This window comes from Haemorhous mexicanus, chromosome 1, assembly GCF_027477595.1.
Source record: "Haemorhous mexicanus isolate bHaeMex1 chromosome 1, bHaeMex1.pri, whole genome shotgun sequence".
Taxonomy (NCBI): domain Eukaryota; kingdom Metazoa; phylum Chordata; class Aves; order Passeriformes; family Fringillidae; genus Haemorhous; species Haemorhous mexicanus.
In genome coordinates, this window is record NC_082341.1 from 35101905 (window position 1) to 35117144 (window position 15240).

Sequence of the window (15240 nt, forward strand, 5' to 3'; positions counted from 1 at the left end):
AAATCAGCATTTAAGGAGAATGCTTGCAGATCCTTGTTAGCAGACTAAATCTACAAACTGTGTTGTGCTATGAAAAGGAATTATGTTTTCTACTTCCAAAAGGTCAGAAAAAGAGCTGGGTTCATGACTGAATTCTAAAAAACAGGCACTAAACCAGTTAATCATGGTGTGAAAGAGAAATTATAATAGATTATATATGGCTTAATTATATGCTTCAGCAAATTATGACAATCTCATCAAAGAGTAAGATATGGGGCAAAGAGTCCAAAAGAATCAAGAACTCTTACAGTAAGTTCTTACAAATTATTCTCCATTAAGGGTACAAAACAGAGAAGCTTTCCAAAGTTGTTCTTCCTCAATAACAGAACTTTTTTTTTTTAATTTCCTGTTCTAAGAAGAGGTGTTTCAAAACAAACTGCTCTGTGTCTTATTGTTACACTTTTGTTACATATGCCAGCACATGTCTACAAGGTGCTACAGCACTTAACTGTGCAGAGTGCTCCTGGGGGAGGGGATATCTTTGTATCCAAAATCAAACCATTTAATAATGCATAAGTTGTACTAGATGTTGGCAGCAAAATAATTAACAGAACATTAACAGTTAGAAAGAAGAGTACCAAACCCTCTGGAGGTCATCCTATTTGAAAAACAGCATTAAAAGTGGCACTGGCTTTCAGATATCTTCTGGGAAAGTGCAACCAGAGCCAACAGAATGTGTTGGATGAGAGACATCAGCCTGGTGCAGAACATCTCCTGTCCTCAGCCTTCTGCAGAGCCACAGGGCCAGGAGGAACTGAATGCAGGGAACCTCACAGATTCTGCTTTCCCAGCTGCCAGACAGAGCAAGAACCTGGGACTCTAAAAGCTCCTGGCAATGCCACATCAGGCTCTGTCTCCTCTGATAAAATGACTGCCTGCATAGATCCCTGTCTTTCCTTCTGGTGCCTGTGTCTCTTCATTCCACCTTCACTTTACACTTTCCCCTCTTCCTTTCTTCTGGCTCATATGTCCCTTTGCTTCAGTCTTCCACATCTGCTTATTCTTTCATTTCTCCTGTCATTAGAACTAGGCTGCAGTGACAGACTACAATTACAATAACCTCCAGCAGGGTCCTTTTCAACCTGCATCCATGGCATCAGTGTCCAGCTTCAGGACTCCACATCTCAGCCTGGATTCAGAGAAAAGCCACAGCACTAAAAACTGACCATGATGCAGGTGCCCAGCTGCAGAACATGCCAACAGAGCCCATGGCACGTACAAGAGTTAAGTCTGGCTTACAAAGCTTGTGCACTCTCATTCTCCTCCTCTCACATTCCCTTAATAGAACACAAGTTCCTCAAGTCCCACATTTCTGGCTACCTATTTTTCAACTTTTCAAGCCAAGCCCCATTATTGCCAAACAACAACCATGAATGAGAATAATTTATTTGGCACATGACAAACTCTGAAAATTAGCTTCTAGTTCCAGTTAGCCAGGACATTTTTCCCTTAAAAGTAAATCAATTGACTACATGGTGCAGGAATCCGAGATGTGAACAGTTTTGCCTGTCTGCCAGAAAAAGTAAAGGTCATGGATTTTTCCCCAGTTAAAAAAGTTACATTGTGAGTTTCATTTTCAGACTTCTAAAAAAAATCTTGTCTCTTTCTACTCAAGAGATTTGAGTGAAGTGAGCAAGGACTCCGCAATCTGATGGGAAAACAAGACAGTATTCATTTCTTCCAGTAACAGTGATTTCTCACAGTTTGAATGCAACAATTCACCCTTACCTCAACTTTGCTTCCTGGCTCATGTTCTGCAGCAGCAAAGTAGACCACCTCCTGCACTTCATCCCTGGGCCGTGCAGAGTTCTTCCCAAAGACCACCAGCCCATCTTTAGAACAGGGGGGGAAGGCTACAAAACAGTAGCTTGGAGGAGCCGCAGCCATCCTAGGAAGGAAAGAAAGCGTAAACAAACAAAACTAGTGGGGTATTTTATCCATAACTGCATACATTAGAGAATCATTCAGTCTACTGGTAGCACCTGTAGCTAAGAGGGAATGCACTCCCTATGCCAGTTGACTGTCCAATGATAAGGGAAGAATGGGTCAGCTCGCAGGAAGCTTATCTGAATTTAATTTTAAAAATATAATAATTTGCATCATTGTTCACCCAAGCTTTGTGAAGGCATAAATAGGAGAAAAGGCAAGAGAACTGTGCCTTAATGAGCCTGCTTAGTCCCCACTGAAAGAAGATACTCTGCACTGGAGCTCCTTGGGAACGTGTGACCTAGATGTATTCTGCTGACTCAGACAAGTGCAGAGACACAGAATAACTTTAAATAATTTACTTCCTCTGCCCACATGCACTTTAATATTTTTAAAAAGGAAAGATAAAACATGTTTGAGGGATTCCTAAAAGAGGACAATAGTATAACTGGAAACAGAACAAAGATACAGCATAATTACATCAAAAACTGTCAGTCAATTTATCTACTCAGATGGGAGAGAGACTGAAGCACTAATTGCACTTTATTTTCTTTGTGGTTTGTCTGCATTGCTGCTCTTACCTGAAGTTAATTGATTGCTGCTTATTTGTTTATGTAGGCTAATGTGAAATGCTTATAGGATAAGTTTAACTGTTTGAAATGACAATATATTAAGAAAAAAATATAAACTGTTTCAGGACTATTACACTACTGTAGCTGGTCTTGTGTCCATTGCCATATCTGACATTTTTTTCAACCATTCAGGAAAACTTCTGGCACATATGGCCACAAAAGAAAAATGTGGGGTGTTTATCACTTGTTTAAAAAGCACCCAACACAGATGTCTAAATTTTCTTCCTAATTCTTATCACAGCAATAGAAATTTCGCCCCCAAATAAACAAACACGTTTCTCTTCATCTTCCACAATATCCTGAAGAAGTAAAATACTTGCACACATTTCCGCTCCTTAGAAACAACCAGCACATGAGTTTCCTCCCCCAAATTCATCTGCAAGACAATGCTGGGCATGGGGAAGTGTGCAAAGCTGTTTCTTTACCATTAGCTTGCACATGCCTCAAACCATTCAAATTTGGCTTTTTCTTTTTTTTTTTTTTTTTTAGCAGTGCCATTTGAGTACATACTTCTCACAGAACAGCAGATAATAAAACAGAGGAATAATTCCTTTTCTATAAAGACTGTAATCCATAAAATGGTAATTGTTTGCCTGTGGGCTATGAACAGGTCACACAGATGCTCAACCTTGCAAAAAAAAGTCAAGTAGTTCCATGTTAGAAGTGCCCTCTACCAACACAATGTGAGGCAATGAATTGTCCAGGGAACTCCCACAATCTTTCCATTTAGGTAAAATTGCATTCATTCACTTGAGCTAAAAATGCATTAGGAAACAAACAAATCCCTTTTCATAAGCAGAGTTTTGACCAGTGGGAAAGGACAGGCTACTTTGAGCTGGAATTACTTCAGCTGATAAAACACATCTGTCAGAGGCCACTGGGCTGCAGACCTGCCTACTGCGCCTCTAAATCTGGGACATTACTGGTTCTACTGGTTCTACAGGAGTGTCTTGCACACAGACACGACACAATGCCCCACTTCAGTTGCCATTCATTGCCTGCAAGTCCTCAGAGCACCTGTGGTTTAACTGGAACCTGGGGTGTTTGTGGAGTGTTGCCCAACCTCCACCACCAATGAAACCATTCAGTACTTTGTAATGAATTACTCCAAGCAGGAGTATTGCTGTGTTGGTGATGTCAATGAAACTCCTTTCCAGAACTCTAGGAGTTCCCATCTGCCTTCAGGTAGCTCATCTTTTAGAGCACCAAATCTGTCTTCTGATTCATTGCCAAATGAGCCAAAATCTTGAACATCTTGCAGATTTAGCGAGGATCTTGCTATTCCAAATAAGTATTTCCTTTATTCCAAACACTAACTCAGCAGATTTATTTGAAATACATGACACAGCTGAAAAACATTAAGCATCCAAGAGCCTAGCAAGAAAGGCTAAAATTATATACAATACTAGTTTTTATTAAATTAGTACCTAAACATACTGGCAGATAAGCTTAAAAATATGGGAAATGTTTCAGCATTCTGTTTCTGAACAATTACAAAGGTATGCAAGGCAGACATTTACATTCTTACAGTCTGAGTAGATAGGGAAAAGAATTAAAAGCTTAATTAAATTCTAATGCCCTTAGAATTCTGAAACCTCCCTGAAAGAAACAGTCTCAACTGTATGTGTGAGATTTTTTTTTTCCCCCTTAAACATACCAACATTTACTGAACCTAAAACAAATTGCCATTTTGGTAATGCTTTATAAGTATGAAAGTATGAGTAAGTGTGGGATTTTTTTTTTTCCCTTAAATATGCCAACAGTTACTGAACCAAAAACAAACTTGCCATTTTGGTAATGCTTTTTAAGCATGAAAGTATGAGTAAGCTCCTCTATAACTAGAGTTCCCTTCAACACACAGTATATTTCATAAGCATGAGCAAGCTGCCCAGTAACTAGAGGTCATTGAAACACAGTGTATTTCATACAGGCAAGTATGTAAAAGTCAAACACTATCTCAAATGTTTTAACCTTATCCTGAAGACATGACTGTCAATGGAGGAGTTTGCACTAGGATCCCAGATGACATTTCAGAGAAGGATGCCATCCAGCAACCTACTGCAGTTTAAATCTACTCAGTTTTGCTAGGCAGCACTTTTTCCCTGAACCTCATTTGGTTCATTTTGAATATGACAAGGATGGCCACTTCTCAGATATACCCACAACCTCTACTTGTTCAGAACTCTACTGTACTTTATCTTCCTCCACCATGTAGCTCACACAGTCTGTTAGCAGCCACCTATCTAAGCAGGACATTTCTACTTGCCTGCTTCATGTTCTTCCTTATTCAGCTTCAGGTTCTCCTCATACTCATTTTCATACATTTGCCATCTTTTTGCACTCTTACACCAGTGAAGATGTAACTGAACAAACATCTTTCACCCACAGGAGGAAAAGAAAACTCCTTCATGGTACCTCCAATAAATCAGCCTGACTTATAAAACCACCTACTGTTATAATTCCTGCACTTCTTTTCACAGAGAGTTTGCTCCTCCAGTGAAAGGTAATCCTGGAAACATTAGAAAACACAGGGAATGACTGCAAATAGATCTCACAGAACATCATTCACACAGATCTTTACCACAGAGCATGTTAAGCACAGTGGCCTGATTTTCTCAGCAGACCATACCTCAGACCTACATTTTGGTGTAGGCAGAGGTAAACCTACACATTTGTCTCAATTGCAAACCATCACACTCATAGATGGGCAAGTTCAGAGAAATGAGGACTGCACAGACCATTGTAGGCTGTGCAACATCCAACATCACCCTGTACATGGAAGCCCTGGAAATGGAGAAAGAGCTGTACATGGTGCTGTGCCACTATGGAATAACTGCTGCAGTTGCAGGGAGTTAACAGGCATCATGCTTGGTTGAGCTCAAATCACTGCAGGCACAAAGGCTGAAAAAAGAGTTCTGAGCAGCAGACACAAGCTAATATACTCCACTTGCTATCTTTTTATTTGACAAAAGCATGATGCAGCAGGGATGCAATATTCCACCTGGTCATATATTTTTTCCAGTCTCCTGCGTTCTGACACTATAAAGGAGACTTAGTCAACAAGTTCCTTTATTAAGATCTTTTCTCATTGTGATAAGTCCCATTTAACACCTGACAAGCCAAATTAATTGAATGAATATATCACCACTGCTGTCAGGGGTAAAACAGACAGTACTGAGTTCCTAAGTATTTTAATGCAGAAAGAAAGGAGTAACAACCATTGGGCAATCATAGACTCAGATCAGTTGGAAAATACCCCCATGATCATCGAGTCCAACCTTTGAGCAAACACCACCACATCAGCTATACAACAGCACCAGGTGCCATATCCAGGGGTTTCTCAACCAGCCCCAGGGATGGTGACTCCATCACCTCCCTGGGCAGCCTGTTCCAATGCCTAACAAGCCTTTCAGTGGAGAAATTCCTCCTGATGTCCAAGCCGAGCCTCCCCTGGTGCAGACCATGTCCTCTTCCCCTGTCACTGGCTGCCTGGAGAGCAGGCTGATCCCCAGGCAGCTACAGCCTCCTTTCAGGCAGCTGTAGAGAGCAATAAGGTCTCCCCTGACTCCTTTTCTCCAGGCTGAACACCCACAGCTCCCTCAGCTGCCCCTCATAGGACTCACTCTTCACAGCTTCATTGCTCTTCTCTGAACGAGTGTCTGCCTCCAAATACCACAAAGGGAAACAACAGGTACAACAATTATCAGGGCTTTATAAACATTTCTGAACATTGCTGTGCTCCTGAAATAGGGTGAACAGGGGTGTTTTATTGCCTAGCATCACCTCAAGAAAACTAACCCATAAATCTTGATAAAGCACCAACTTTCAGGTTGAAACTATCAAAACCTGAAACATTTTACATGAGGATCTTACAGATGCTGACACATATTAAAAAAACTCATAAATTCCAATTAGAACAACTTGTGCTATTATAAATAAAATCTCTGTCTAGTAAAAAAAAAATCTCTAGTAAATATCTATCCACAATCAGAAATTTTAAGTGCTCAACATAGAATAAAATCACTATTCAATCTGTACATAGAGGTTGTGACAATCTGGAATAATGGAAACTTCATTTAGAGGTCATTTTTCACTTACAAAAAAATGAACAGACAAATAATGCTGGAAGAGAGATTAACACATGGAAGAGAGATTGCAGTACCCCATCCTCCACCTCATGAACATGAGTGTCAGAGGCTGAAGCCACACTCTTAAGAAAAGAGAGACAGGCATAAATAATTCAGTGTGCTTTGGAGCCTTCCTTCCCCCCAGCCCAAGAAAACTGAAATAGCTATGCATCCACAACAAAGCACTCTCAGCTTGGCATGACAGAGTCCTAACTAAAGAAAGGAAGATTTTCATAGTAACTCATTTTAGATTCCTTGGGGTTTTATTCTGTTATTTTTTCAGAGTAACACTGTGTACGTCTCTGAAAGATGTAATTTGGCACTGCAATAATCTTTTATAAAGCTCAAGAATCTGACTGCTACAATAAAATTACTTCTCAGAAAAATAACTTTATCATCCCACATCAAATAGATGTTGACTTTTAAAGTCAACTTACTTTCTTTGCTTGCCTAAATAACCTGAATACATTCAGCACAAAGTAATTAATAGTTTTACAAAGCTACAAATTATCCGAAAATTGGCTCACCAACAACAGCTTTCAGTTGCTCTTTTTAAGAAAAAAATTACCAAAAATAAACATTTTTTATGAAGTATTGTGATCTTGAAGCTCTTATAACAAGTTAAAGTAATGCCAAAACTTATAAAAGTACAACTGAATTTGTTCTTTTCTCCATCTTCTCTGCCAATTGAAAAACAAAACAATAGGTTTATAATGAAAGTGCAGCACACACCAGGAAGCAGTGGGTAAAAAAAAAGGATTGGTGTGGCAAAGAGGGTGAAAGGAAGGGTTTGTCTTGAAATTTAACTGATGTTTATTGAACTAAACCAATATTTGCTCTTCACCCTTCTCTTTAAATTGCTGCTCACTTAATTTTAATTGCTGCAACTTTTTCTCAGGGAAAGCTAGAGATGCAGCTAACATCACACATAAAAACCCTTTGGGTTTAATATGAGTTTCCAAAATGTTAATTAGTAGTTATTGTTAATCTCATTTAATATTTATACCAGATGACAAAGATCTGAAGATCTGAAGGAGCTATTCCTGAGTAGAGCAAGTCCTTTCCAGCAACACACCATGTAAGACATTTTAAGTGATGTATGTCTGCAAACAGTTCTGCCCCTAACACACTATGCAGAAGTTGTTTTCTACACAATTTAGTCTCTTGCTCAAAAATTAATAATATCTAGTCATTATCATGGATAAAGTAAAAGGTGCTGCATGAGAAGTCAGCTGCCACCAATACAGATCCTCTTTGCAAGAAACTGGAGCAACACTGAAGCAGATATTAAGGATATTGAGCTTCAGTGAGACCAAGCAGTCAGATCTGACACCAGCAGAGCATTCACCTCATGCTGTGATGAGTAGCATTCAGCTGTAAAATTTGCCTTGTATTGATTTGACTCAGAAGCTGGCAAAACTTCAGCTTGATCAGGCCAAACCTTCACCCAGGAGCATAACTGCTGTGTTCATTACTCAGCACAGCCATGCTAGCAAGCAAGGATGGAGCAAGGAACAGCACACCTTGCTTCCATTCACCTCCAGGAGGTTCCACAGACACATCACACAGGCTCATCTTTCAAACATTTTTTGTCAACAAAGCTCTTCAACAGCTTTGTTGGTATAAATGCCAAGCTCTCCAAAGCTCAGACATGATCAAAGTGTTGTACAGGGTGAAGACTAAACTTCTCCTGATTCCCAATTTCCCAAGCACAACCTGTGATTGTCCTAGATTAATATTAAGATTATTAATGTCCTAGATTAATAGTACCATTATTAATGCTGGAAATAATCAGCATAATGCTTTCAAGACAGCACAGGTGTCCACAAAAACAAGTGTGGCAGTGTCAACACTATGGTTTCATCTCAGACCTCCACAGCAGTTTGGTCAGAACATCAGTTTTATTGATCATATAGCCTGATCCTTCCACCCTCACTTCTTTGGTTTCTTCAAATTAAAGCTGGTCTTTAACAGGTGCTTTAGGTTGCAGAAATACAGACTGCTAAACTCCTTGCTGCTAAATTTGGACTATATCCTGGTGATGACAGCATCTACTTTAATATTTATCTTGCAAAAGAGATTTGAGCTGCTTTTAAGGTCCAGAGAGCACATTAAACCTTTTATGAAGACACATAATGTGGTTTTGTGTATTAAAGGATGACTATTCCTCACTATATTTTGTGCTTTTATAAAACAGAAACCCAGCTATGCTAATACTGCTGAACTATTTCAGTAACATTTAAATATTTCAATAAACCTGTTTTCATTGCAACCAGAAAGAGTAAGTGAACTAATCTGCAAGAAACATTTACAGTAAAAAACAGAGAGCCAACATATGAGCAAGGGTCCTCAGATTTGGATCAAGGCTGTCTCATTAGGAAAGGAAGAATATATGGAATGGGCCATGCATCATTTATTCTCAACTCTTCCATATTTTAAATGGAGTGGCAAAAGAAAGGTCTGTTAAAATTGTGAAAACTTAGTTCAGGGCTTAGTTGTTGGTTTTCAACCTCTACTTTAACATTAAATTAAGATGTTTCTTGTGCCTGAGACAAGCTTGTGTTTCCATTTACAAATCAAGCCCAGCATCTTATGCACATAGAGACATGTGATCTCTGCACCCTGCAGAAAAGCAGTGCTTCCAAAAACAGAAATGAAAAGAAAAATTCATTCAGCTGCAGGCACAGAACAAAGACAGCAAACTGAAAGGCACAATAATAATACTGTTCCCATCTAAGGAAACACTGAAAGGTTTATTTTCTTCTTTTTATCGACAATTTGGACAGTTTTGATGCATGACTTATCAGGCAAGAGGAAGGTTGCATGTATTAAGAAATTAGAAAGCAGAGACTGTTCCTGAATATAAAACCCAAAACCATGCCAGATGCCTGTGTCCCTATCATTTGGGCATTATTATCAGCCCTAAGTCAAATTGCTTGACTCTTTTCTAAGTACCAATGGATGATGATGCCAATTTACTGCTTGGAGGTGCCACATCCAACTGTGATTGTTTCTGTCCCTCCAAGCTGTGCCTGACAAGTTATCCAAGAGGAGTTTGATCAGCAGCTGAAATTTAACAAGCCATGCTTAACACTTTCTTTTTTTTTTTTTTTTTTTTACATTAACTACATGCTGAAAATTTCTCAAGAATTTACTCAAAATGGTCAAACTTTGAGTCAGGGATTTGGGATGGCCTTTTTCTCCAGTAAATTTACTTTTATTTTTGAATTATGAGAAATAGCAATTCCCTACACAGGCATAAATTCAAGTTACACTTCAAAGCTTTACTAAGCTGTACGTGCTCCCTTCAGTCATTTAACGGAACAAATGCATAATAGGCCTGGAAGGAATTGAAAATATTTTTCTTGCTGTATGTGGGAAAATTTGGAATATTCCTGACAACAGCTGTCACATTGCTTTAGACTGTCTAAAACAAAAAATATCAGGTAGTGGCCATCAAGTGAGCATTCTAAAATTCTTCAGCATTTTAAGTCCCAACAAATGGCGAGACTTCAGCTGTTATAAAAGTTTACAATTCCTTGACCAACCAGTTCTATTTTAATTCTGCAATACACCCTTTTCCAAAGTATGTCCTTGCTTTCAAAGCAGGCATCTTTCAAAATAAGACAGGATCTTATTTTTTGCCCCACGTCATCTGAATTATGCTAATGAAAACATAGTTCCATTTAAAAACAAATCAGGGTCAGTCATCCAGAAGACAAGAGATTTCAGACTCATTTCCATCACAGGCTGCACATACAGGGAAAATTCATTATTTATACAGACTGTTCACTGAGTGGGTGTCAGTGCTCTTAATTAACTCTCCAAGCAGTCACAGAACTCTATCCCTTTTGTGGCTCCTATCCCAGCCCGCAGTTTAGGGTCATATTTGTAACACTCTCCATTTTGTAGAGAAGCACCTGTTCTCTTGCTTCTGTCTCTGGGGCACAGACCCTTGCTAGGGGCTGCTGGCATCTAAAGCATCTTTGTACAACACCCAAGTTCCCAATGAGAAGTTGCTGACTGCAGCTTTTGCTGTTTGTGAGGATACAGCTCCATCGCGTTTGGTGCCTCGGTCGGGTCTCCGTCCCTGCACAAGGGAGGCTGCCCAGCTCCTCACACAGCTGCCTAATGCGCGCTGACTGCTCGTCGTTTCACATCAGCAACATTGTTATGTCAACAAGGTGCAAAATTAAAAGCATCAAAGTAGCTCGCTGGGAGTCTCCCTGTAGTTTTAAACGCACCCCAAAAACCAGAAAGTGTCGCAACACTATCCATAAGAGTTTGCAAATGTTAGGATGTAACACAGCGCATTGTCAGAAACAGAGACAAAGGTCTGGGTAGCAATTCTATTTCTCCATCTGCTGAATTTACAGCAAAGAGAAAAATACACTGTGGGAACAATGTCCATCTTCACAACTTTTCGAGTTCATAATAAAGAAACTCTTACTAGAAGCTTTGAACATCTAGCAAACTTTCCAACGTGCAAGCTGCGTAAAGCATGCACAGTTGATGACTTCTGAAGAAGAGGGTGGAGAGCCAAATTCAGCACCCTTTACCAAAGATACCAACCTTGGCACAAGTAAATAAATGGAGCTTAAATCATGCCATATTTTACCAGGAAAAAAAACCAAAAAACCAAAACAACAACAACAACAAAAAAGTTACAAATGTCTTTCAAAACTGGAAGAGACCTTTAAAAATCTCAAGCTCTAAGCATTAAAAATACTATTCTGGGGAGGACAAAACTGACTGATACCAATAAAGGATTTTCATCCACCACATTTGCTTCAATACAACATTTTTAGACTGTTTCTGTAAGCTATGGGACATAAGCTACTTACAGCATTATAAATGGTTTAAGTTAATTTCAGTGTTGGTTCACCTCAAAAAAGCTGAAAGTCTTGTGTTCATTAGTCCAGAGATCTACTTCCTAAGTAGAATATGATTGAAGGGTTTTCAAGATTTTGTTTTGCCTTGCTGGAAGATTTGGAGTGCATATTATGAACAAAAAAGCATGTTTGGAGGTGCCTTAAATCACTAATTCTAAACCAGCTTTTAGAGCAATAGTTGAAACTGTAGTAGCCTATAACAAAATGAGCCAGTCACTCCACTTCTCACAAGCCCATATATTTATTATCTTTTAAACTAGCTAGTACAGACACATAGTTTGCATCACAAAATTTACCAAGTTTACTACAGCACAATCTTTTCTCTAGGTTTATTAAAGTTTCATATCTTACAGATATGGATGGCTTTTCTCAGTTCCATGACACTTTTTCATAGGGATAGATTTACGAGCATGTGCATTCATAGCATCAAGGCCCTAAGCCGTCTTCCATTTGAGAATCTGGTTTAATAAGATTTATTTCCTTTTTAACTATCAGTACTGGAGAATTTTCTTTTTAAGGCAGATTAATCATAGCCTGTACCATTATTACAGTAGCACAAATAGAGATGTCAGTTTGTAGGATCTATCTACCTGCAGGGAGGTTTATCTGCCCATCAGTGACTGAAACTAGCACTTACCTACCTGAGCGTAACAGTATGCTTAGAAAGGCACATGAAGACATCTAGGTTTCAAGGTGACCATATGAAAAGGCACCTTCAAGAAAAAGATGGGGGGCAACAACCCTCGCCGAGTCCTTACAGAACAGAAGGGAAAACAGCAGCGAATAGAGAGTGCAGCCAGCGAAGACGAGAGGCCGGAGAGCCTTGCTTCAGCCAGGAAAGCAAAGGACAGCCGGGGACAGCATCTGCTGATGCCAGCTCCCACCACTGAGTCCTCCCCGCACCGCCGGCCGGGGGGAGGCGGAGGCGCAGCCACGGCGCGGGAGGCCCGCAGACCCCGCCCGGCGGCGCGGTGCCTCCCGCCAGCGCGGGGACAGGTGCGCGGAGCCCCGGGGACACCGCCCGCACCGACTCCGGGAAAGCGGCTCTGCGCCATCCTCCCGCGACATCCCCGCCGGTCCCCTCCCGCGCCATCCCCCACGGCTCCCTCCTGCTTTGCCTCCCTACATCCCTCCTTGCCTCCCTCTCCTCCCTTCCCTCCCTGCCCACCGCCGCCGCCCGGCGCTGGCGGGGCTCGCCCCACCGAGAAGGTCGCTGCCCGCGGACCCCGACACTTTCCCCCGCACCAAGAAGTGACACGCTAGCCCGGCCGCGCCGCTCCGAGGAGGAAGGGGACGGGAAGGGGACGGGGAGGTGATGGGGAGGTGATGGGGACGATGGGGAGGTGCCGCCCTGCCCCGCGGCGCTGCCGGCGTCTCTCCCGTACCTGAGCGCCGCTCCCGCTCCTCCCGCTCCTCGCGCTCCGCTCGGCCCCGCGGCGCCCCGGCCCCGCCCCCTGCGCGCGCAGCCGCCGCACGCTGAGCCCCGGCCGGCGGCGGAGGGCGCGGCCCGACCCGGCCCGATCGAGCTGCGGCCGCTCCCGCACCGCGGGTGTCGGGGTACCGGGCAGCCCGAGCCCGCGCCGCCTGCCTTGGGATGGCCCTGGACCATCGCACTGTGGTCCCTTCCCACCCGAGCCGTTCCGTGATGCTGCGGAGAGCCGTCAGCGTTCGTTCGGCACGTTATCCCTCAGCCCGTCTTGAGGACCGAGAGAGAGTTGAAAGAGAAGGGGCTTTTTTATTCAGTTTTAGTCTCATGACTAACTTGCATTCCTCTGTCTCACGCAGAGGTAAGTCTAGAAAGTGAACTGGGAGTTTTAAAGTATGGCTGCTGCCTCGTTAACCAGTAAAACCACTGCGTAAGTTCTCCAGACTTTGCCAAGCTGAGGAGATTACCTTATCAGAAGTATCTCCAAGGAAAGGGTTTTTAGGATTGCAATGTGCTGCCCAGGGAGGTGGTGAAGTCACCATCCCTGGAAGCGTTCCAAGAAACATCTGGGCTGGCATTTAGCGCCGGTGGTCTAGTTGATGAGGAAGTGATCAGTCAAATGTTGGGCTCGATGATCTTGGAGATCTTTTCCAACCTAATGAATTCTGTGGTTCATAACTGAGGAATTCCCTGCTGCTGCATGTGAAGTGTCACGGTGGGCTCCTGCCCCTCCAGCCGCTGAACCTCCAGGGACCTCTCAGCTCTTTGGATGCAGCAGCACCAGCAGCAGCCCAAAGCAAAGCAGTACTCACTGTGCCTCTGAGGGGGCCCCATTCACGTCCCTCAGCCGTGGCATGTGGAGCAGATGGCCTGCTCTCCTTGCCGAACTTGCCCAAATGGAGCTGTCCTCTGTGCTCCTTCCTCAACGCACAACCTGTGCCTCCATGCAGAGGTAAATATAGTTTAACTGCTGAGTATAATCATGCAGGTCCCTGCATAAATGGTTAAACTGCTAAATATGGTCTAACAAGTATGGTTACATGGCGCTGGTATAAGGCAGCACCTTCATGTTTCTATCTCTGTCTTCAATGAGAAGAAGAGATAGAAACATGAAGGTGCTGCCTTATGACCAGCGCCATGTAACCATGAAACAAGAAGAGATGAGAATTGCTGCACGTTCCACCAATTCCTGCCCTAAACCAGGCATTTAATGTGCAGAAGAGACTGCCAAGTATGTTTCATGGGAAGATAGGAAGGTTAAAATGAAGCAGGGGAAAAGGTCAGAGAGGCAAGGATGAGCCAGTAGAGGTATTAAAGAGCATTACAAACTAGAGTATTTCACCATGAGAGCAGAAAGAAGCAAGTGTGTTAGGCTGGAAAAGCCTTACCACTTAAATATCACACTGCCTGTTAGATCTGGTTTAGTAACCTGGCTAAAGAGAAAACAAAAAGCCAGACAGAATCTGCATATGGGATCTTACATTTAAAGAAAATATAGGAAGGAAAAATTCTGAAACTCTATGCACCAAAAAGAATTTCCTCTCATCACCACAAACAGCACCATGGGTCTGCATCTGTTCAGAAACTGTGGATAAGCATTGGACACTGCTGCTGTCAAACTTAAGTGCAGACCAAAAGTTGCAGCTTCATTATGTAACTAGGAGAGAAAATAGTTTGCTGTTCCCAGTCTCAGTGAATGTGAAACACTGTGGCATTGCACCCTTTGGGGGTATGTCAGTAGCCTGAATAGGGACAACTTAGGCTCAATGCTCTTGATTAAAAAGTAGGGCTGATCATTAGCAATGTGGAAGCCCTTCATACTCTAAGGGTTTCCATTATATATTTTAAGCAAGACCTTTGTTTTCCTCTGATATCAGTTTTGCTGCCATCAGAATTACATTTCATTGTGTTTTACAACAGGAAAAGACTGTATATCTCCTGCTTGAGATATATGATTGAAAGGTGATCTGAATCACTGAAAAGCTGAGGACTTTATACCAATTTAATTGTAACAAGTTTAGTTGAACATAGCAACCCAAATTCCTTGCTCTGGAGTTACATCAAGGATGAACTGCGTCACAGGCAGCTTGCTTCTTAGAATTAGAAAGACAGCTGATGAAAAGAGCAGGTGCAATTTAGAAATGGGTTCAGATTATATCCTATAGCACATCACTTATATTACCTGTATTATGCTCACT

At 41.9% G+C, this 15240-nt stretch overlaps 1 protein-coding gene across 1 annotated transcript in view; it reads right to left on the reverse strand.

The window, feature by feature from the left end:
• SCRN1 (secernin 1) overlaps positions 1–13062 on the reverse strand; it is a 37762-nt gene extending 24700 nt beyond the window's left edge. The window contains exons 1-2 of the mRNA XM_059845815.1: positions 13002–13062; positions 1768–1927 (exon numbers count right to left, since the gene is read on the reverse strand). Coding sequence (XP_059701798.1) covers positions 1768–1926 — 159 coding nt within the window. The 5' untranslated portion in view covers position 1927; positions 13002–13062. The remainder of the gene's footprint in view (positions 1–1767; positions 1928–13001) is intronic.
• Between the last annotated feature and the right edge of the window lie 2178 nt (positions 13063–15240).